At 38.3% G+C, this 22,562-nt stretch overlaps 1 protein-coding gene across 2 annotated transcripts in view; it reads right to left on the bottom strand.

The window, feature by feature from the left end:
* Positions 1-81: 81 nt before the first annotated feature.
* TSNAX (translin associated factor X) overlaps positions 82-22,562 on the bottom strand; it is a 52,162-nt gene continuing 29,681 nt past the window's right edge. For both annotated transcript variants that reach the window (XM_027657221.1, XM_027657220.1), the window contains exons 3-6: positions 20,320-20,434; positions 18,575-18,705; positions 3,497-3,624; positions 82-1,881 (exon numbers count right to left, since the gene is read on the bottom strand). In XM_027657221.1, the coding sequence (XP_027513022.1) occupies positions 1,507-1,881; positions 3,497-3,624; positions 18,575-18,705; positions 20,320-20,434 (749 nt within the window). In that variant the 3' untranslated portion in view covers positions 82-1,506. The remainder of the gene's footprint in view (positions 1,882-3,496; positions 3,625-18,574; positions 18,706-20,319; positions 20,435-22,562) is intronic.

Below are 22,562 nucleotides of genomic sequence, written 5' to 3'. Positions count from 1 at the left end.
CAAGTCCTGCACAGCAGGAAACTCACACTGTAATTTACCACTTGGACAGACAGGCAAAAGGACTAACATAGAGGCAGTGACTACTTTTCAGAATTTATTGTAAAAAATAGTATTAAGCAACAGGAAAAAAGCCACTCCTTGTTCAACCCATCACATATTGCTTTACATGGGAACAATGGAAAAATGTGATAGAAATGTGTTTACCCCTTCCTAACCATATATCAGATGATTCCAGCTATTCAGGACATGCTCATGGGAAAAAATATTGGCAGTATCACAGCATATGGAAGTGGAAATAAAAACCATGCAGTATTTTCAATTGCAGTTGGGAGGCCTATTTCCTGGAGTCTAAAGATCATGTTGTTTTATCTGTTTTCCTTTAGCATAATGTACATTATCAGACTTTCATAACTTCAGACAGCAGCATAAAGCCCTGATTTTTTGCCAACAGTGACATACCCACCTCAAAGATAAATGTGGAAGCCAGAATGTCTGCCTTACTTCTGTTTGCAATTTCCTTTCCATAGGAACATGCACATGATATAGTTCCTGCTAACATACATTTAAAGCTTTTCACTTATAGCAGTTCAACCCCACTGGAGGTCCTCAGGGCAGCACAAACAATGGAGAACAGACTTCCAACACTGCATTGCATTCATTCTGGCCAAAACCAGCTTGCCATAACACCAAATTACACAATTTGTACGACAACTTCTTTTGTCTACAAACAGAAATATGTCAGATTCTGCATTAAACTATACCACAAAAAATGTAAAACAATACATTCTACTTTTTTTTTTTTGTGGATCTTCTAGCTCATGTCAAAATTGTGAAGTACCAGTGTTAACTCGAACAGAGCTCAGTTTAAACAGAGCCCCAAAATAACCAGTGCATAGTAGTATTTATCTGGTGCAATTAGCTTCATTACCAATAGGCAAAAAGTTGACTTAGCCTCAGTTTCATACTTTAAAGCACTAATCAGAGAAAACTTAAGTTATATGGCACTGTTGAGACCACCTCAGTTTAAAGGCAAGGGATGAACTTACACACAGGTGCATTGTTCTAGGTATGACACGGCTACAGAACACAAATACTTAGAAAATGGGTCAGCAGAAACCTATGGGTAATGCTAAATAAGAGTACCTAACCATTTTTTTCCACTGCTGTGCTTGCTGAAAATTTATCATAACAACAGCAATAACAGTTTGACGTGACTCACACAACTGACAGTCACTGGAGTGAAGTGCAGTGGAAATTCTGGTCATTCTGAAAGAAGATACAATGGAGCAATACAGGAAATTCCATACCAAGAGGCCAAAGTCAGACATTTGTTCTCTTGCACATCATAAAAAGTATTTTTGGTTACAAATTACTACTGCAAACAGTCTTCTCATAGATTAAACTAAAAATGTCTCTACCTAAAAAGCTTTGAGAAGGGTCAAAACCCCACAAACCATAACTAAAAAGTGTTTTCTAAGTCCTCTTCCCTTCTGAGTTGTCCTTATTTTAAGGAAGACCCTCATCTTGGTCAATCAATTCCGTTTTGGTGGAGAACACATCAGCCAGCATGTGCTTTGGGATTTCAGATCCCCGTACTTTTAATGTGTAGCAGGCATTCTCTACTTTTGCCAGACTCTGTTTCAAGGTATACAGCTTCTTAGATACTTCGTAAGGTCCAGTGTTGCCAATGAAAGTAAAACCATCATAGATCTGACGCAAGAACTGGCTCAGTTCAAAAGGCGTGTCTATGTCACCGTTCCCAACACTGCTGATGCACAGACGCATCAGCTCTCCAGTCAGATCTGCCACTCCCAGCAGGTAATCGACAGGTGTTACCTTCAGGCTCCAGGTATGTGGTTGTTTGTCACGGGAATTGGAGGTCTGGGGACAGAACAAAACAAAGTCCGGTACAGAGAACTATGAAAAAGCGGTCTGTAATGGTTCAAATACACACTAACTTATCTAACATAACTGGAAATTAAAAACATTCTGGAAAATTAAATGGCATGGCACTTCCACATGCTCTGATTTCCAGCAGACAAGAATGTAAGAAAGCATCAATTTTTACTTGAGATGTGATTTTAATTCTAATTTTACTTGAGATGTGATTTTAATTTTAATTCACATCTTCGTAGCAACATTTATTTGCAGTCGACTGGGTTTTTTTTCATCTGACAGATCTCAGCCTGATAAGATTTTTTTTGCTAAATAGTCTGTCCAAAGTTACCAAAGCAATCAAAGAGTCTGCATTATGAAAAAGAATCATATAATTTTGTAATAGAATCTTGAATTTCAAAATATATTTTCTAAAAGAAGCTGATAGCTATAGTATTTTCAGATGTTTTCTATCAACTGAACTCATTAAAATAGCTAAAAAAAAAAACCTTAATGAAGAAAACTCATCACAAAGTTACAAGTTTGCTCCTTTATTCAAGCTTCCAATACTTTTTATTGCCAAAATATTGGTAACATGGGAGATAATGAAGGTTTCTTTCTGTTCACTTGTTTCCACAACACACTATCTACCCAAATTCAGATCTGGTCAGAGGCGTGGATGCTGTGGTTAACAACTTCACAGTTTGTTAAAATTAAGTGTGCCACAGTGGGCAATGCCTCTGGTAAAAACAAATTAATTTAAGCTACAAATCTGGTTTCTTTGCAAATATCTTACCAAGAGAATAAAGAAGGAATGAGAAGTGCTTTGCAGCAGACTCTCTTCAACAGAAACGGACTCAGGAATTCTTCTAAGGCAGCATTATAGGACACTGCACATCAACTGCGCGTGCGCTTCTGTAGATTGCTACCAAATCACCCGTTTCCTCCTGCCAACAATCAAACTGCACCCAGTTTACTGTGGTTGGTGACAGCAGTTTGTCCCTATGACCCATTTAGGGCAGGGTAGGAGTACAGGCAAGTCAATAAACAACAGATAGGGTATTAGGGCTAAGGTATGATGGGACACCAGCTTGTCCTCTCAGAGTAATTAACTCCAGGAAAGTTACAAAGGACCAAGCTAAGATATATGCAGCACATTTTAACAGAAGCTAAATACAGTGTCTCTTGTGACTAGTTCAGTACCAACAGCAAGATTTCATTCAGGGAGTTCATCCTGCCTTGGCTTTGTTTATCTCCCCCAACTTCTGCAACATCACTACACACCAGCAGGTCTTACAGGCTGTCCCAGGTAGTAAAAATCCCACTTCTACATTGTTTGCTAGTATTTCCCTGCCCTGGATCTTTTGTCCTACCAGAAAGAGTTCAGTTTGCTCTGAATAAAAAGGATGTGAAATTTATAAACTTGTATCCCACAGATTTAGTTTACAACTTTATCAGAATAAAAAGCATTTTGAACAAGTGAGTCAAAGCCCACATGTATATCTAATCCCATTCCACTTACTGGCCTTATTTAATCAGATGCCAAAAATGTGACTAAGCTTTCTCATTGCATTTCCATTCCAGAAAGATGTTTGTCACTTGAGAAAAGAAAAACTTTTACCGTGTTTGTTGTTTCTTCTCTGTCTTCCGCTGTAAATATTAGTTGTTTGTTGATCTCTTCAACACTAATCAAAGATCGTGTTTTGATAAAATACTGAAATGAGACTGCCTCAACATATTCTTGAAGTCCTGCAAAACCAGCAGAATTAAGCTAATGATTCAAACTTTCAGCAATGATCTACCCTCATGATTATTTATTTTTTAAGAAGTCTTTCAAATGAGACTATTTGAAGGTTATTAGCAAAAAGTGAAAACTAACATAATCCAGAAATAACATTGAAGCATAATCTAACACAGAACACTTCCGAAGTATGGAAGTCAGACCAAGCACATAGCAGATAAACATGTTCAAGCTTTTACTCCAACTGCATTTTTCATTCAGAATTTTCTGTAATTTCAGTTTAAAGAATCATGGTACTCTCAGAAACATACTGAACAGCAGCTCCCCGTAGTGTACCCCAGGGGTTCATACTCGGACCAATACTGTTTAATATCTGCATCCATGACATACGGATCAAGTGGGATCAAGAGCACCCTCCGCAATTTGCAGGTGACACCAAGCTGAGCAGTGTGGTTGACACACCTGAGGGATGAGATGCCACCCAAGAGGGACCTGGACAAGCTCGAGAAGTGGGCCCATGGGAATCTCATGAGGTTTAACAAGATCCAGTGCAAGGTGCTGCACCTGGGTCAGGACAACCCCCCATGTCAATCAAGGCTGTGGGATGAAGAGATGAAGAGCAGTCCTGACGAGAAGGATGTGTGGGTGCTGGTGGATGAGAGGTTCGACATGAGCCGGCAATGTGCAGGCAGCCCAGAAGGCCAGCTGTGTTCTGGGGCTGCATCAAAAGCACCATGGCCAGCAGGTCAAGGGAAGTGATTCTGTCCCTCTACTCTACTCTGGTGTGACACCACCTGGAGTGCTGCATCCAGCTCTGGGTTCCCCAGCATAAGAAAGACCTGGATCTGTTGGAGCAGGTGTAGAAGAGGACCACTAAGGTGATCAGAGGGCTGCAGCACTTCTCCTATGGGGAAACACTGAGGGTTATTCAGCCTGGAGAAGCAAAGGCTCCAGGAGACCTGATTGAGGCCTTCCAGTAACTAAAGGGGGCTTTTAAGAAAGATGGGGACAGACTTTTTAGCAGGGCCTATTGTGATAGGATAAGGGGTGATGGTTTTAAACTAAAACAGAGTAGATTTACACTAGATTCACATTTTTTACAATGAGGGTGGTGAAGCACTGGAATGGGTTGCCTAGAGAGGTGGTCAATGCCTCATGCCTGGAAACATTCAAGGTCAGGTTGGAGGGGGTTCTGAGCAAGCTGACCTAGTTGAAGATGTCCCTGCTCATTGCAGGGGGTTTGGACTAGATAACATTTAAAGGTCCCTTCCAACCCAAACCATTCTATGATAATGGAGCTTTTAAAATACAGCATTTGTATTATGGAGAGTGTGGATTACACTTTCATGAGTTCACGAAGAGACATGACAAAGAAAAAGACTGCAGGTAAATCAAAAGCAAAAAGAATAAAAAAGTTTCCCTTGTTTCACCTTATTAGCAACAGCAATTAATTTCCCACTTCTCTATTTTGTGGGAATCAGTGAACAGGTTCCTTAAAATATGCAGGTTTGGTGAAATTCATGTTTAATTTGTCTGTTGTTATAAACCACTCCAGACCAAAACAAAAAAAAAATCAACCAGACAGGATTGTGATGTCCAATAAGAGGACTGACAGGTGACCCTGCTTTGGACTGGCTGATTTTTACAGGTCCCTTCAAACCCTATCTATTCTGTGATTCTATGACTATACCGAATAACTGCTCTGTCCAAATAACTTCCACTGTAAATTCAAGGCATGCAGGGGTACAAAAGGAGTTGGTATGTTGGCAAGAAAATAAAAGATGGGATAACAAATGTAGTTTGTACCAGATTTGTATGCCACCTGCAGCTACCTGCAACAATTACCTCTTGCCACCTACTTAGCAGATGGTGAGTTTCTGTATGCATTACAGCAAAGGTGAGATATAAAAAAAAGAGTTTGAATATTCAGACAAGGAGATTTCACAAGTTGTCAGTTTTTCCTTATGTGCAGAGAGCAGATTTAGGGAAAGCATGTGAGAAAAGTTCCTAAGCAGAAAGCTTAAGTTGGCACTGTTGGTGGAAAAGAAAGCAGAAACAAAGCTGGAACAAATAACCACAGCAGTACTAAGCTATAAAAAGTTTTGAAGACGGAGTCAGTGCATGTGTATATCTGACCTATGGACACAGAAGCTCCAAAGAATGACATTAAAGGAATGAACTATAACATGACAGAGATGGTTCTAGCAGAGCTATTCTGAGCCATTTTAAGGGGCTGATTTCACTTCAAGAGAAGCAAAGAGGTATCATGCTGCAAGAGTGCCAGGATTAGACAATTGTTTTGTCAGTGCATATAGTGAGAAAATGAGGACATACCCATGGCACCAGAAGTAGAATCCTGGTTCCATTAGAACAATTTTAATATCCTCAACTGACCTTTACAGGGCCAAGACCTCAGCCTATGGAGATATGCAGGAAGAAGCAAATTTAGACTTCACCTGGATCAAACAAAAAGTCTAAATCAAAAAGAAGAGAACACAGATTTGAATAACAGATGAGGGTGGAAATACCCTGAAAAACTAGAGTTAACCTCAAGGGGTAGAAGGCTTTCCATATTACAATCACAAAAGCACGATAAGCGGCCTGCATTTTTTTTTCCTTTTAAATATGTATTTGAGTGGAAGTAACTCAGAAAGGCAATTTAGCCTGGATTCTTTATGCTTCTCTACAGTGGGAAAAACAGAATAAACATGCAGCAACCAAAATCACACTCAACACTGCTATTCACAAACCAGAATACAAACAGGGAGCTGCAAGGCCAATTAAATACCATAATTTAATCAACTGAATTCAGGTAAAGCATTCTGGGCACAAGCAACAGAAGAATACTAGATAAAAGCTACTCAGGATCTTCTAAGATAAATAACTTCAGAAGCTGTAGAGAGGTAGATTTCATCACTCACTCTTTCCCTGACTTGCCCTCTGATGTAACACAACCAGTAATCCATTATGAAATTTTGGCTTTTTCTATGGATAAGGTGTAAGCTACCAGATACAGCAGTACTCAATATGCCAGTATCTGTGAGAATCTCTCTCTGCTACCTGTGGAGAAGACTATCACATATGAAGAATCAATTTGGCATTTCCCACAGCTCCCAGAGAGACCAAATCAGCTCTTAAACTTTTTGGTAAACAGTTTTCTCCTACTTCAGTTCACTCCACCTTACTACTCCTCCCCAAAGAGAGAAGTTTTGTCCTTTTTCATTATAAGTGTTTGGCTCCTCTGTTCATTTATCATTATGTATATTTTTATATGGGCGTATTTATATGTATGTATACACATTTTTGCCTCCTCCTGTCATCCCACCCTAGCTGACATGTCTTCTGCTTCTTCCTTTTGTTTAACAACACCATGTGAATGTTGCAAGCAGTCTGGTTTGCCATTTACTGTCACCTTTTCTCAGTTAGGGAATCTAGCTCCCACTATTTACAAATAAGTCTTACAAAACCTCATTTACGGTTACCATTACAAATAGACTGGTAACAAATCCTGGTCACAATTACTTTGTAAAAAATATTAATATTTGATGATTATTTTTTTTAAGTCCTTCTTCCAGAAGTAGCTACAGTATGACATTTCAATGACCCAAGACCTTGAAATAAGGTATTTCCATGTGCAGGTAGAAGGATGTTTAAACATGTTATGTTTTAGCTTAATGGTAGGACATCCGTTTTCAGCAAGTAATTCCCAAGGTGAAAAACCCCATCCCATTTCACTACACCATCCAACAATACCTTTCCCCTTATGCTCTTGTTTTGGATTTATTCCAAAATTGGCTTATTTATGGATTGAGCTGCCACTAATGGAATATTTTGTAAGACTGCCTTTTATGTTTTTGGGGTTCTTCCTAGTACATGGACCAAAAATCCCAACTAAAAGCATTGTATTATTTCTACTAGCATTTCTTAAAATTACAGATATAAGGTAAAAAATTGCTTAAGTATTTTGATATTTTATCACATTTATTCTATATAAAAAGCTTGAACTACACAAGTGACAGTGACCCAGTATAACAGCTTCTTTCTATCTTCTGAAAATTCATTTTTTACATAAGAACTAGAAAGTTACACTGAAATATCTTCTGAGCACACATCTATAAAGGAGGAGATTTTTCTGCCTGAAAATTTGAGCACTTTTTTGTCAGCTGTATCAGCTGATATTCAAGACATTTTTCCTTAACTACATAGGCAAGCTCTGATGAAAAAGGAAAAGCAGTTTCCCTAAGAAACTTAGCAAGAAATCAGGTTTCTTAAAAAAAACCCAAACCAAGTCATTGGACCACTCAATCCAAGAGTCAAATGAATGCATAAGACACAGGAAAAGCTAGTCCTATTTTAAAAATGAGTAAAGAATAGAAATTACTTTATTGCAGGAGTCATGTTAGGGTAAACAGAATCTAATTCCACCTGAGATGTACGTGCGTGCATGCATGGAAGCTTCAACGCTGAATGACAGATCAAACAAAGGGTGAAAATTGCCTCCTAAAATTTTGTTTACTCCACTTCCTCCTTTAAATATCTGTTCAATGGTTACAAAACAGGTTCAAATGGATTTCATGTTAGGGTTAGCAATGCCAATGCTACCTGCCATCTTCCCGAATAAGCTGCTTCTCTCCCTATTTCTACTCACACTCATTTTCTTTCTCATCCTTTGTCCTCATTCTCTGTATCTTTTTGTTTACAGAGCAGCCTCTGCTGATGGGTTTGATACATGCAGATAGACACGAGTCTGTGCTCTCTTACCCAGCTCCTCTCCTAAACCACGCAGCAGAAATGACAAGCCAGCAACAGCCACTAGAAAGATGGTAGGAAGATACACTCAGCAAGTTTCTTCCAGGATCACTATATGAAGGGTGGGGCACATTATTTACAGGGTGAGTCATATGAAACTACTCACTTGCTAATTCATTACAAAATCAAAACAGCACAGCCATGGCTCTATCTTATCATCATATTAAGGCTGGAAAGTTACATTCTCATTAAAAAAAACCCCAGACACAGAAACAAATATCCCTTCTCCCCTCTGCTCCCCTCCCAGAAAATATATAAGGCAGCAACAAAAAAAATACCCAACACCAATATAACCCGGGGGGAGAGGGGGAGAGAAAAAATTCATATCCATGTGGAAATCTCAAAAAGAGGAAAACCTAAGTTAAAGTGGAGAGCCCTTATTACTAAGCTCTGCAGACTACGGGGAGGATGACAGACTTAAGGAATGCACTTCTACAAGCATATTGATCAATGAAGTGGAGTACTAGTAAAATAAGCAAATAATTAACAGGTACATCATCAATTGAAACAAGTACACAGATTAAATTTAAGAGTATTAATACAAAAATTAAATGTATGGTGTCCTATTAACATGAAACCGAAAACTCACACCTTAGTCTTTTCCTTTTAAGTTCTCTGCATACTTGACAATGGTTTCTTAGATTCACACGTCTCTTTCTGGGCAGAAGTGATAAAAAGTTAAGTAACTAAACTAAAACTGGGATTGTGAAACAATCAAACTGCTTTGTTGATTGTGAGCATGAAGTCAAAGGTTAATTTTATAACAGTATGCTGAAACAGCATAAAGCCAGCCCTCCTCAGAGACAGGCATGCTCTGGACATCCTGTTGTGAAAATGGCTTAAAAGAGTGATTCCACTCAGGGATGGATTTTATAAACCAGTATTAACTAACAAATGCAAATAAAAGGACTAGAAAAATGTCCATACAATCTTAGAAATTTGGGAAAAAAATCTGTTTCTATTTACTGAGTAATAATTCAAAGGCTGAGCAATTTTACTATTATATCAATAATTAAATTCATGTAAATTTATTGTATTAAGCCCTGAATGCTTTGATGATTAGTCAATTGCTATTTGACACACCTATGATCACCAAAAAATTCTGTTCACTTCTAGCTGCATGTGTTGAAGTGATTATTTCAAATACTTAAGTGTTAATATTGTTTGCACTTTGTTTAAAGTTGAATACACACCAATTTTAGGGTAATGGTAATCCCAAGATTAGACTGTTCTCCCAACAACTACAGAAACAAATACAGGTTCCCTATTAAATAGAGACAGGTGCCTGAGAGACTTAAATTATTTCCCCAAACAGGCATAAAAGTCCTTCAGAGAACTGTGAAGAATATTTTAATTTCTTGTTGCAGAGAACATGTTAATCAAGCCTTTTTTGTATTGTTACTAAAAACACACGGACATATGAGCAGTGCTGGGCTTTTTTGCAGATGACTAATTGTGGGTCAGAAAATCACAAACTTTTATTTTGCTTCTACTTGAAAATCTGAGATGGACCATGGTTACTTCTGTAATCAAGCTTTTTGTTCTGAAGTTTGGGGGTTTGTTTTTACACCCCACGTATCAGCCCCAAACATAGTAATTCTGAAGAGCAGCCAACGTTCTATGTGAGTTCTTAAAAAACAAACAAAAAACTACAAAGTATTCCTGACCTCTCTGACTACCACCAATTGCCTTGATAATTAATATAGTTTTAGAAGTCATTCAGTTAGATGGCAAATTTTATAGTACTAACAGCCTTGAGGGCAAGTGCTCAAGATACCAAAGAAAGGAAGCTCTGACTCAGCCAGGATGTTCAATGATCAAAGAAGGAAGAGCACCTAACACAACACAGTTTCTGCAGTTCAAACCACAGTGAAAGTTGTCCTTAAGATTATGTTGTTTCCATGTAACAAACCCAACTCACAAGCACAACAGAATTACCAGTGGTGACCATTTATCCTCATATAGATTCTGGTGAGATGGTATAAGGGTACATCACCACTCACCAACCACTATTTCTCACCATATGACTGCAGAACAAAAACCAAATCACGAGGTGCTGTACTAGTTGTATTCTTGGAATGGAGTTCCTCTATGACACATTCTGTGTGATTTTTAATAAACAAACAAAAAAGCTTCATAGATTTTTCTTGAACTCTTACGTCCCAGCTGCACTTGGTTCCTGTAAAGGCTGGAGAGATCTGATCTGTGAATGACTAATGCCAATAACTGCAAGACTGAAAAATATTCCTGAGCGAGAGTACAAGGTCTCCTCCATTTGCTAGCTATAAAACTGAATTAAAAGATAAACAATATCACTAGTTTCAGTTTGCCCTGTGAATAACTGCAGTATTTGTCATAACAGTACAGCAGGACTTTAGGACAGTTAGGTCTTAAGTTAAAACTAGGAAAGGACAACCTTTGTGATCATGCTGAACCACAGCATGCATCTTTAAAAGACTGTACGTAAGGACTTATGCTGCCCTGAACAGCTTCCTGTTATTACCATTCAGGGATCAGTTAATAATCAATTCTCACATAGTGCATGAGTTGTTTGGTTATGTCTGAATTCGCATTCATTTTCCCAAATTTGTTTTAAGTTTTTGTGTATTGACATATAAGACCTGCAGCAGAGAATACAAAGTGAGAGGCTTTGCAGTTGCCAATTTTTCCCTTTCCCTGGATGAATCTAGAAAAAAGGCATGAAGCAAAAATAATGAAAGAGTAGTAAAATGCCACAAGCTGAAGATATCAAATTTGAAACAAGCAACTTGCAAGGTGAAGAAAATGTTTGACCAAGTTTGTTGGCAGAGTTGGGGATGTGAGTTCAGAGAAACAGAAAAAGTAACAAAACAGAAAGAAAGAAATTAACAACATCATATTTGATAAACATTAGCTTATTCACTGCAAATTCTTTTAATTTTCCAGTATAATCAGGAAACTTTGTTTCCATTTCTGGCATTTTACCTCTCACCTACAACAGCAAATAGATTAATTCTTCAGTTACATCCTGTTCCTGTGTTATTATATTTTCCCACCATCTTGTATAAACCTGATTGCTTCCTTCATGAATAGCATTCCTTTCAATGTTTTAGGTGTGTTCAGCTTTTTTCCTGGGTGAGATATTTACAATCCATGATACCTGCCTCATGCAGTAAAAAGCTTTTCCTGTGCTTTTCCTCAGCCTACAATTCAATATGCCACCTATTTTAATTACAATTTTTAAGCTTTCTTAAGAAGAAAATAATGCCCTACTTCCACTGTTCCTGATGTGCAGAACAGTTCATTGATATTATATCCTTGATTATTATGTACTTTGATATTATTTCAGAAATACATGTATGTCTACAAATAGAAAGGTAGCTAGCACAGTTTGAGCATGAGATGTTCTTTCCATATTTTGAGTTAAAAAAATTAAGAAAAAACCCAGTAACACAGAAATCATCATGTGGATAGTTGCTTTAGTTTACGATCTAATTCAAATCCTTCATACAATACCCAAAAAAACCTTATTACTTAAATCATCGGTAATCCAAATCTGGGCTGCTTGGACCCCACTCATCTCCATAGCATTTCTTACAGCATCATGGCTGGTGGTCCTATATACTGCAGTTAAAAAGTGGCATTCTTGTGCAAGTAAAGTATTTCCTTTTCATCCACACAGCCTTAACTGGCTTTGTCCGATCCAGCAATGCAGTCTGTTGCAATATGCTTACCTGCTTAAAGTGACTCTACATGGTATAAGGCAGGAGACAGAAAAAAGCTCCATTATACCATTCTCTCAGAACACAAATAGTGCCTGCACAAGATAAATTATGTGTTAGACTGCATCAGAGCTGAACTTTTACACAGAATTTCCTGCAGCAGCAGCAGCAGTCACAGAGCAATAGTTTTGACAAGGTGCTGACACTTTACAGCCTCATCATCTAATCCTATTGAGAGCAAGTGCAGACATGATAAACAGCTAATGAGCTTCTCTGTGCACAGCACTGCACTCACCACTGCTGCTAGCACAGGCACACAGCAAATAAAGGTCAGCCAACAATGCTCCAGTTGCATCTATCACCATTTGATGCCACACTACTTAAGAAGCCCCAGAAGAATTATGGGCTCCTCATTTAAAATTTTGTCTTAAAAGACAAAAAACTGAGTAAAACTTCAAATAGCTAGAGATTTCATTTAACAAAATCATGTTAAAAAGGTACTCCATTTAATCCCACACAATGCCAACCTAACAAGCAGCCAAGTAGTCCTTAATTTTCCCTCTGCATTACACAAGTTTTGCATTTATGTAGAGTAAATTCAGAACGTGCTTAGAATAATTCCATAAATCCTAACATAGAAATATAAACTGTTTAGGTTGGAAAAGACTTTTAGGATCATCAAGTCCAACCACTAACCCAGCACTGCCAAGTCTACCACTAAACCATATGCCTAAGCACCATATCTACATGTCTTTTAAATACCTTCAGGGCTGATGACACCACCACTTCCCTCAGCAGCCTGTTCCAATGTTTGACAATCCTTTCCGTGTTGAAATTTTTTCTAATAGCCAATCTAAACCTCCCTGGTGTGACTTGAGGCTGTTTCCTCTTGTCCTATTGCTTCTTACTTTGGAGAAGAGACTGCCTCCCACCTGGCTACAATGTCCTTTCAGAGAGTTGTAGAGCGCAATAAGGTCCCTCCTGAGCCTCCTTTTCTTCAGGCTAAACACCTCCAGCTCCCTCAGCTGCTCCTCACAGGGCTTCTGCTCCAAACCCTTCACCAGCTCTTTTGCCCTTCTCTGGACACTTTCCAGCACCTCAATCTCCTTCTTGTAGTGAGGGGCCCCGAACTGAACACAGGATTCAAGGCGCAGCCTCACAGGTACTGAGTACATAAGCACAATTACTGCCCTGGTCCTGCTGGCCACACTACTGCTGATACAAGCCAGGATGCCATTGGCCTTCTTGGCCACCTGGGCACACTGATGGATCACGTTCAGGCACTGACGACCAGCAGCCCCAGGCCCTTTTCCTCCAGGCAGCTTTCCAGCCACTCTTCCCCCAGCCTGTAGCACTGCGTGGGGTTAACCCTACACACGTTGCAGACCATTTCTTTCTTGTCTTTAGGTCTCATACAGATCTGTCCGGTATAAAACTGATATTTCCCTTAGCAGCTGAGAGTTAAATATGTATATCTAAATGCTTAAACACACATATATATACAAATAAAAAATCTTGAAAAATTTCTTCCTCCCTTTCATAGATTCATACAATCTTTTGCAGTTGTTTTCTTGCATAGTGTCTCTCAACAATTTTAAAGAAACAGTACACATTTCCTCACAGGATATATAAGGTATACACTGCAAAGTAGGGCAAAGGAGCAGGAATTCTATATTACAAATAGTAAAGCTTTAAAAATATCAACAAAGCAGAACACTAACATAACAAATTAAGAGCTCTGCATTAAAAAAAAGCCTTCATTATTTCAGTATCTCTTTGTTTGCTTGTTTAATCATCCCCTGGGACAATCTGTACTGTTAAGAAACGTGTAGAAAACAGTCATCAGTTTTTGTTGTTGTTCAATTAGTGCTATACTCAGTGTTTGAGCTCATGCAAGTGTCCTTTGGGGAAACGTCCTGCGTGCCATTAGCACTATTCTTAATGAGGGAAAGCATGAAACTTCTTTAGTGCTCTGCCAGAATTGTTTTATCTTCAAGTCAAAAGAACAACTGCTTGGAGTAACCCCAAAAAAAGCATTTAACAATGACAAGTGGCAAACAATATTCCCAAGCATTATACTCATAGCACTTTTCTATTTATAGGCTAACAGTTATTATACTGAATAAAATATGTATTAGGCAGCTTTATCACGCAGACAGTCATGATTCCCCAGTTAAGGCTGCTACAGCGGTTTCCATTAAAAGCCCCATTTTGAACCCTTTTACTCTTTCTGTGAGAGGTAGGGTGGGGAACAGGAGGATGTTTCATGTTTGGTTTCAAGACAAAGGAGAATATTTTTAGGAAGTTTGAGGTTAATTAGACATGCTGCTTTTGAGATATGGGACATAGGTGTTTCTTTATTCTTTTTTGAAGAAAAAAGTAGTTTAATGGCAATGTTTTTGTTCATAAAAATCTTTTTAACTAGTTCTCCAGAATTTCTTTAAAATACAAAATCAGAATTGAAAACTAGGTTAAAGGAAGGTCAAGACTTACAACTCTAGGAAATACATAAAGACAAAAGATCTAGCACTTTTCTTAGCTACATTTATTTTCAAAAAGGTATGCAAGCTTTTTCTACTGAAAAAAAAAACAAAGTAACAATTAAAGAACACTAGACTTAAAACCAAAACTAAAAGCAACATTCTTAACTCTTATCACTGTTTCCCTCCCAGTTATTGTTCTTCATAAACGGTGGTGGGCATGGGGAATAAAGCATTCCCTCTCACAGTTGCTCTTCATCTAACTGTCCCCTCATTCTTCATGTTTCTAGATTTTCTATCTCAGCTTCATAATCCTGACATCAAGCACCTTCACACCTCTGACACTTCCTGGATCCTAGCTTCAGTACAATCAAGATCTACAAGTCTTTAATGCTGAATGCTCCTTCTTCTGCCATCCTGAGGACTAACTGGAGAGCAGAAGAATTAATAAGGTAAGAGTAAAGGTCTGGCTAAAAGTTAGCATTTCATACTTGTTATACACTCAGGCTCATTTACACAATGCCTAAAAGTATTCCCTGTTTTCTCAGTGACATGCCCATATTCTAATGCATGCCCTTACAAAACATGGGCACCAGCAGGCACAAACTTCCCTCACAGAGGAGCATATGTAGAAAAGCTAGAATTTAAGTAGATGACTTATAGAAATAGAATGAAGGCAACTTATTTCAGTTGGATTTTATAAACAGTCTTCTTAACGGGGCACAAATACCAAATTACAGAAACAACAGGGAGATCTCAGGGTCAATCAGTATTATACAACCTATGACAGTCCACAGACTTGCCACTTATGTCACCTAAAAAGAGGAAAAAAGTAGAAGTACAGCCATTTCTGGTTCTAAATTCAGAAATGCAATGGGGGCTGTGCATTTTCCATCTTTTAGTTCTGTTCAAAGAAACTGCAAATTTCAGGTATTTGAGAGACTGCATCCCTGACTGCTGGAAAGATGGACAACAGAGTCTACTTCTTCCCCTTACTATTTAGCACACTAATACTTTTTTGCCTTCCTTCCTTTTTACCTAGAAAGGTCAATAAGATTCACTCTCTTAAATTTTCTTAATACTGTAGTCAGAAAATTCTTTAATACTATGACAACCTCACTCTGAGTTGATGCAAGTGTTAGGGGTGTGCTACTGTATATGTAACTGTGCGGGTCTGGGTGTCACAATTTAAGAAGTATCTGAATGTCCCTGAAGGCATCCAGAGGACAGCAACAAAGCTGGTAAAGAGTTGGAAGGAATGTCCTTTGAGGAGCAGTTAGGGACTTTGGGCTTGTCTGGTTTGGAGAGGACAAGGCTGAGGAGCAATCTCATTGCTCTCTACTGCTTCCCAAGGAGGGGAAGTGGAGAGAGTGGTGGTGATCTTCTCTCCCTGGTATCCAGTGATAGGATATGTGGGAATGGCTCTGCTGCATCCGTCAAGGGCAATTCTTTACTGAGAGGGTGGTCAAACACTGGAACAGGCTTCCTAGAGAGGTGGTCGATGCCCCAAGCCTGTCAGTGTTTACAAGAGGGATTTGGACAATGCCCTTAAACAACATGCTTTAACTTTCAGTCGCCATGAAGTGGTCAGGCACTTGGACTGGATGATCATTGTAGGTCCCTTACATCTGCATTTGCGTATTCTGTTTAAAAGTTTTGCAGCTGTGGAGGCACTGAGTCACCATACACATGCAGCAGATCTCTAAGTTCCTCTACTAAAGACTTCTACTACTAACCTCCCCTACAGTAATTCATCCTGCTCTACAATGGACTAACAGATCTTAGACATTTTAAGAGGCCGAGATTTACAACAGAAAAAAGTTTTAAAAATTCTGAGTCGTTTCTGATAGCATATTTTCAATTGTTTTCTAAAGAGTTTATTCAGGTTCATTCAGGTATTAAGAAGTACCTTCATGCAAGTCAGAAATAGATTATGCAGGAGAATCAGTGTAGCTGACTGTGTATGAGTATTTACCAAACACACAAAGAAACCTGAACAAAACCTTTTTTGATCAATTTCTTTATTTCCAGATGCTATGCCTTAAGTTTATATATCTTTCACATAAAAAACGAAATGTAGCTTTTGAGGTTTGAAAAAAACATATTTTTTAAGAAAAAAAAATCAATTTTTTTAACTCAGGGGAGAGAATCTGGAAGTAGAAAAGTAGCATGAGGTTTGCTCACTTGTTTTATAAGAATACAAGTACACCCAGAAGTTATCATGCAGTAAGTTTCCATATGTCTGCTATGTAGGTCTACTCCATTACATCTGAGATGAATGCAAGCTAATTCCAGCCAAGCTGCTCCTCAGTAAAACTAGAGGTAGGTAAGCCTCTTTGAATTTACCCACACAAAGACACGTTTAAAAAAAAAAAAGACAGTTCAGGTGAGGTAGCTGATGCAGGGTAACTGGTTACCCTGTAAGAATCTTGCTCCCATGGCATGGTTGACAGCTTGCACCACACAGTCTCACAAAGATCTGCAAGGTAGCAGGCCTCAAACACTGCTGTTCTGTAGACAGTATTGTGTGACTCACACGGGGCTACAAACTTCAGGGGTTATTCAGACAAGGTTTACAAGTCTCAGTGAAGCTTTCAGAAACCTTTTTTCATAAAGCTGAATGCCAGAATTCTTGGCTTTTATAAGTAGTACTTAAAATGAAAATCAAAACACATTTTCAGCATACTTCAATATACTCATACAGTCAATATACTCATACTTGGACTATATTGTTCACAGTTTGAGATCATCTATAGTGTCAGCGTTTTGAATTACCTTTTCTTTTCATTGTGTCATTACAGTACTTAGCTATAAATAGCAGCAAGACACGTACAGATTAGGTAGCTCTTTAGGAAAAACTACTTGTATTTAATTTGAACAACCTAATGCATCACAGGTAAGAGGACCGTGGAATTAATTAGAGCCATTGAAGACTATCAGGGCAAGCTCCTTCTGGTTCCATATTGCTAAACTGAGCTTTCACCCAAGAGCTGTCTCACCCTTAACAAACTTAAGTTTGTGTAAGACATGAGTACAAGTTAACTTTTTGTCTTGTAAATAACATACATGTATTTGCTTCTGGTCTATCAAATCAATCTTATGGACATTTTTAAACAATTAAATGATTCAGGGCAAATCTTCAGCTCTCCTCAGCTGAAAAAGTCTTACCTAAACAAGGAAAAATATACACAATTCCAAATATGTTAAATCTGAGATTGATAAACACAAGACTCTTTTATGTCATGACCAAGATGTCAAAGAAGCAGTTACATATTTTACTCATATGTTGCCACAAACAAGGCATACCAATTTTAGGTAAGATTCAAATTGTCAGCAAAGATTCAGCAAAGAAATATGATTTGACAGAAAGAGTCATGAAAGCACTGCAACTTAATTCTCAAGAATGTTGGTAAAGGACTGCTGTTTACAGAGAGGAGCAGAAAAAGATATGATTGAAACATATAAACTGATTTAATGCTTCTAACAGAGAGGCAGAAGCACATTCTGAGTCTTAAGAAGAAAGAAAATGCTAATCTAAGGATTTTAATTAATGAATTTTATCAACTCAAAATGGTTAATTTCAGAAGATAGTTGCTCCTACTCTCTTCCCAGAAATTATAACCCTTCAGGTGGGGTAACTGAGTGTGCTACACATGCTCCTCTCAGTCAGAGAAGACTAGCCAGTATATTTGCTAGAACTACTGCCAACTGCAGTTTAGGTCAGGGTCCAAATTCTTCCAGTTGTGGTCTTCTATTGAAATCTTCCTCTAAACTGCACTGAAAAGAAGACTGAAGGACAATAGCCTCTCTAATACCGGAGCTAACTTTGCTAGTAACCTGAGTCCTGATTTATAGCCACAGAAATGTAACAAATTCAGACCTGCAGCATGAGGAGGTAGTATTGCTACATAAAGAGAAACTGAGCACAGTTCAAACTAGCACACTTTCCCTATTTTAAAATAATTTACCTGGAGATATAGCTCTGTGGAACTGATACATGTCTTCTCCAATCAGTTCTTGTGCAACCTGCTTGATCTTCTGTCGGACAGCATCTAGCTTGACTTCAGACTCCTTTAGTATTTCTTCCCCATTGGGAGCACTGCAATCATAAAACAGGAAGAGCTGTTTTCAGAGCATGAGCAAACAGTTAAAAAACATTACACATTTTCTTTTACTAATCAATATATTTTTAATGGCTTCAAGAAAAAGCAAAGCTGGCACTGGAATGAGAAACAGTTTAACTTCCATTGATACCTACTCAGATTCTGTAGATTGTTACTATGAAAATAATCAAACAGCCAAACAGAGTTCTGGTAGGATTATGTTTATTCCAGACTGGAATAGTAATTATTGCTTAAGTAAGAAAAAGGAGACACATATGCAAAGGCTTCAAAAAATATTCCAGAAAACTAGAAGTATTTACAGAAGTCCTTCAACCTCTTTAAAAAAAAAAAAATCAATACTTTGCAATACTTGACAGTATTGCAAAATATAATACATGATGTACTTCTACATGTGATTTCTTTCAGGAAGTAGTTATGGACTATGCTGTTCAGGAACAGCTTAAATATCTGATTCAAAAACACAATATATACTTGGCATTTAAAGCTTAGTTTATTTAATTTCCTTTAAACTTCCCCTACCACAAATAATCTATATGGTATATTAGTTTACAGTCTATTTAAGGAACTACTGATAGACTGGTCTCAAGAAAACATTTAAAAGCAAATAGTAAAGTTTAACAAGATTAAAGCCACAATAATTGCAAAGGAGAAGGAAATACAAAATACAGCATGGAAAGCTTCCACTCTCACAAAACAGGAATGTCTTCCAAAACAGGAATCTAAAATCTGGAGTAATTAGGAGTTTTTTGTTGTTGTTCTTTCCTCCACGAGTTCCCAGCTACCTAGCCCCAGTAGTGGGAGTAGCTATTTACAGTCAAGGCTGTAGTGGTTACTGGAATTATCACAATACAAGTTAAAAAGAGGGCAACTTCATAATCTGTTCGTAACTGTTACTACTATGGTAACTACAAATAGTTACTACTTCAGCATAAATGCATTGATAGGTAACAAAAAACAAATTAAATTACAAAAAAAGGAACAGGGAGAACTATTGCAACTATAACATGCAAGACCAATGTCTGTCATATATGGTAAACATTTCATACAACAGGCTATGCAAAGCTTCAAATTTTCCTGTTGTTCTGGTTTGTTTGTGGCTTTCAAAGATTGCTTGAAGGCTCATGAGAACACAGAACATATAGAAGCTCAAAACCTCACAGAACAACCTATCCAGTTGTAGTACTTACACAAATGGACCCCAGGTCACCTCCTCTTTGCATTGATGACCTCGGGTGGGGTTGCAAGAACCAAAACTGTGACTGAAAAGCCCGGCAACTAACCTGAAGGAAGGGTGCATACTTTTCTCTCACAGCCTGCTAAAAGCTGGAATGCTCTCATCTGCTGTGCATTCTGCTGCTCTGATCTAGTTTAATACACCAATAAAACCAACCAAGAAACTTGAACCAGCATCTTGTAATTCTCTAACTGGAGTGTGCATTAACTAGCTCCCATCCACTCTAAAGGATGTTTATGGGAAATTAATTAAATTTCTCTCAACAGAACATTGCAGCTGCTAATCACAAACGCAGACAACACTGCACGGCAGCTTCTAGGTTTCTATGAACATTTTCACGCTCAATGTGACTCACCTGGTAAACCTGTGGAGCAGAAATATTGTTCTCTTGCTTTCGATAGTTATGTCACGACTGAGCTTCACGAGCCGTTCATATTTATCATGCCTGGTGTCAAGCTCCAGCTGGAATGCTGCAGAGTCAATCGTTACAGCAACAAGCACAGTTATCACCTGAACGCAGTGTGGGGAGAGCAAAGTGCCTGTGCTGCAGTCACTGCTTACAAGCCCCCACCCCACCAGCCTTGTCCCCAGGTGCCTTACCCCAAGGTGGGCGCGTGGCTGCCCCTGCGTGGGGCATGGCTGCACAGGGCACCACTGCCTACCACCTGCCAGAGCTGCAAAATTCATCATTAATAATACCTTTGTTTAATAAGTCAGGTTTAAACAGACGTCAATCCTGACGATGCTTTAAGGCAGCCCAAACAATTTTAAGGAAAAATACTTGCTTTTGCTAGTAAAATCTATTCCGCAGTACCGCTGTTCAGGAAACGGACTTAAGATTTCACCCAAATCAAGCAAAATAAATCTAAAAATAAAACCCTACAACCATTTGTAAATAAGATACACTAGTTCTCTAAAACAAAACAAATAAAAGGTATCTGACTAAGGCACATATACTGTTCAAAAGGCACCATTTAGTTATAAGAAGGTTGCATTTCACATCCCAGCTAGACTTGGCCAAAAGTCAAGTATTTTAATATCCCTAAGGATTAGAAGTAGTAAAGCAAAGTGAGATCAATTATTTAAAATAAGATTTCTGACTTGCTGATGTTAATTCTCTCCAACTAAAATGAATACAGAGAAGGTAGGAGGTGTATATGGTTATCACAGTCAAACATCATGAATGTTTCACAGATTCCTTTAACACTTCATAGACCATTATTCCACTAAATAAATCATTAATAGATACTTAGGAGAAATCTAACACATTTTCTTATGAAATGTTAACATCTGTGTGTGAGAAAATGAAGAAAATAAACCAAGAGGTTACGTTTTTAAAGGGTCTGACAAGGGAATATCCTTTAAAAAAGTATAGCAGTTCACTGGCAAGCAACGTTTACATGAATTTACAGAAATAACTGTATTTGGTAAAAGCTTGGTTTCTCCTATTTTGTTCTCTTCTTCCTAACCTTATTCTGAAACTCTAAGACAAATCACAAATGCTCTAAGATAGATCACAAATTATCTTTTAATTCTTACATGCCTGTTTGGTGTGTCTCTTAAAAACTCTGAGAGTCAATTCCACCCCTGAATTATCAAAAAGAAGAAATTTTTCCTCAGATCATAGTGGCAGGAACTTGAAGAAGGGTGACTGGGACTTCCCTTCATAGGATACCACTTACTATGACCATTTACAAATGTCATCCACCAGGAAATTCACTGTTCTGAAGATCTATAATATTAGCAATGCTCCCAATCTTTTCTGGACAGTTGTGGCTTTTAGACTTTTATGTTGGATTTTAAACCTGTTAGGGACTACTAGGAAGTGCTTTCTGACCTGAAGTAAAATAGACACATATGGTAATCTTTAGCCTAACAGGATGCAAGAAAACCTACTGTACTGTGCTACTGCCCAAAATTGTGAAGGATTAGAACTCAGGAGGGTTCTCCAGCCTAACACATCAAGATCACACAGTCATTTCCTCCATATTTCCACTATAATGTCTAATCTAACACTGAAAGCAAAGACTCCCACTCTATTGATATTTTGGTGGTGCATAATTGGACCATTAAAAGGACACAATAAATCTTAACCTTAAAAGCCAAGGTATCTGTATCACTGAGCTGTCATATTTAAAACGTATTAACAAAAAAAATGGTGTAACTCCTTGGTTTTTGATTAACTAAACCATTCTGTGATCCTGTAATTACTACAGAAGACAATTTCTCACTACTTTTTTAGAAATCTTTGGTGCCAATAGATCAATTCAAGTACAACTTCTTTTCAGAGAGTAAAAGGAGCAAAACGTGTATAACCGTTTAAGGCCATGCATTAATGGGGCAACCCTGGCTGTGTGTATACACTGGGGAACGAGAGGCTGGAGAGCAGTGTCAGGAAAGGGACCTGGGAGTCCTGGTCGATGACAAGTTGAATATGAGTCAGCAGTGCCCTGGCAGCCAGGAGGGCCAACTGTGTCCTGGGGACATCAGGCAAAGCATCGCCAGCTGGTCGAGGGAGGGGATTGCCCCGTTCTGCTCTTCACTGGTTCGGCCTCACCTTGAATAGTGTGTGCAGTTTGGGGCACTGCAATATAACTA

Source organism: Corapipo altera, unplaced genomic scaffold (assembly GCF_003945725.1).
Source record: "Corapipo altera isolate COAL_440 unplaced genomic scaffold, ASM394572v1 2c, whole genome shotgun sequence".
Lineage (NCBI taxonomy): Eukaryota > Metazoa > Chordata > Aves > Passeriformes > Pipridae > Corapipo > Corapipo altera.
This window is presented reverse-complemented; position numbering and strand designations above follow the sequence as displayed.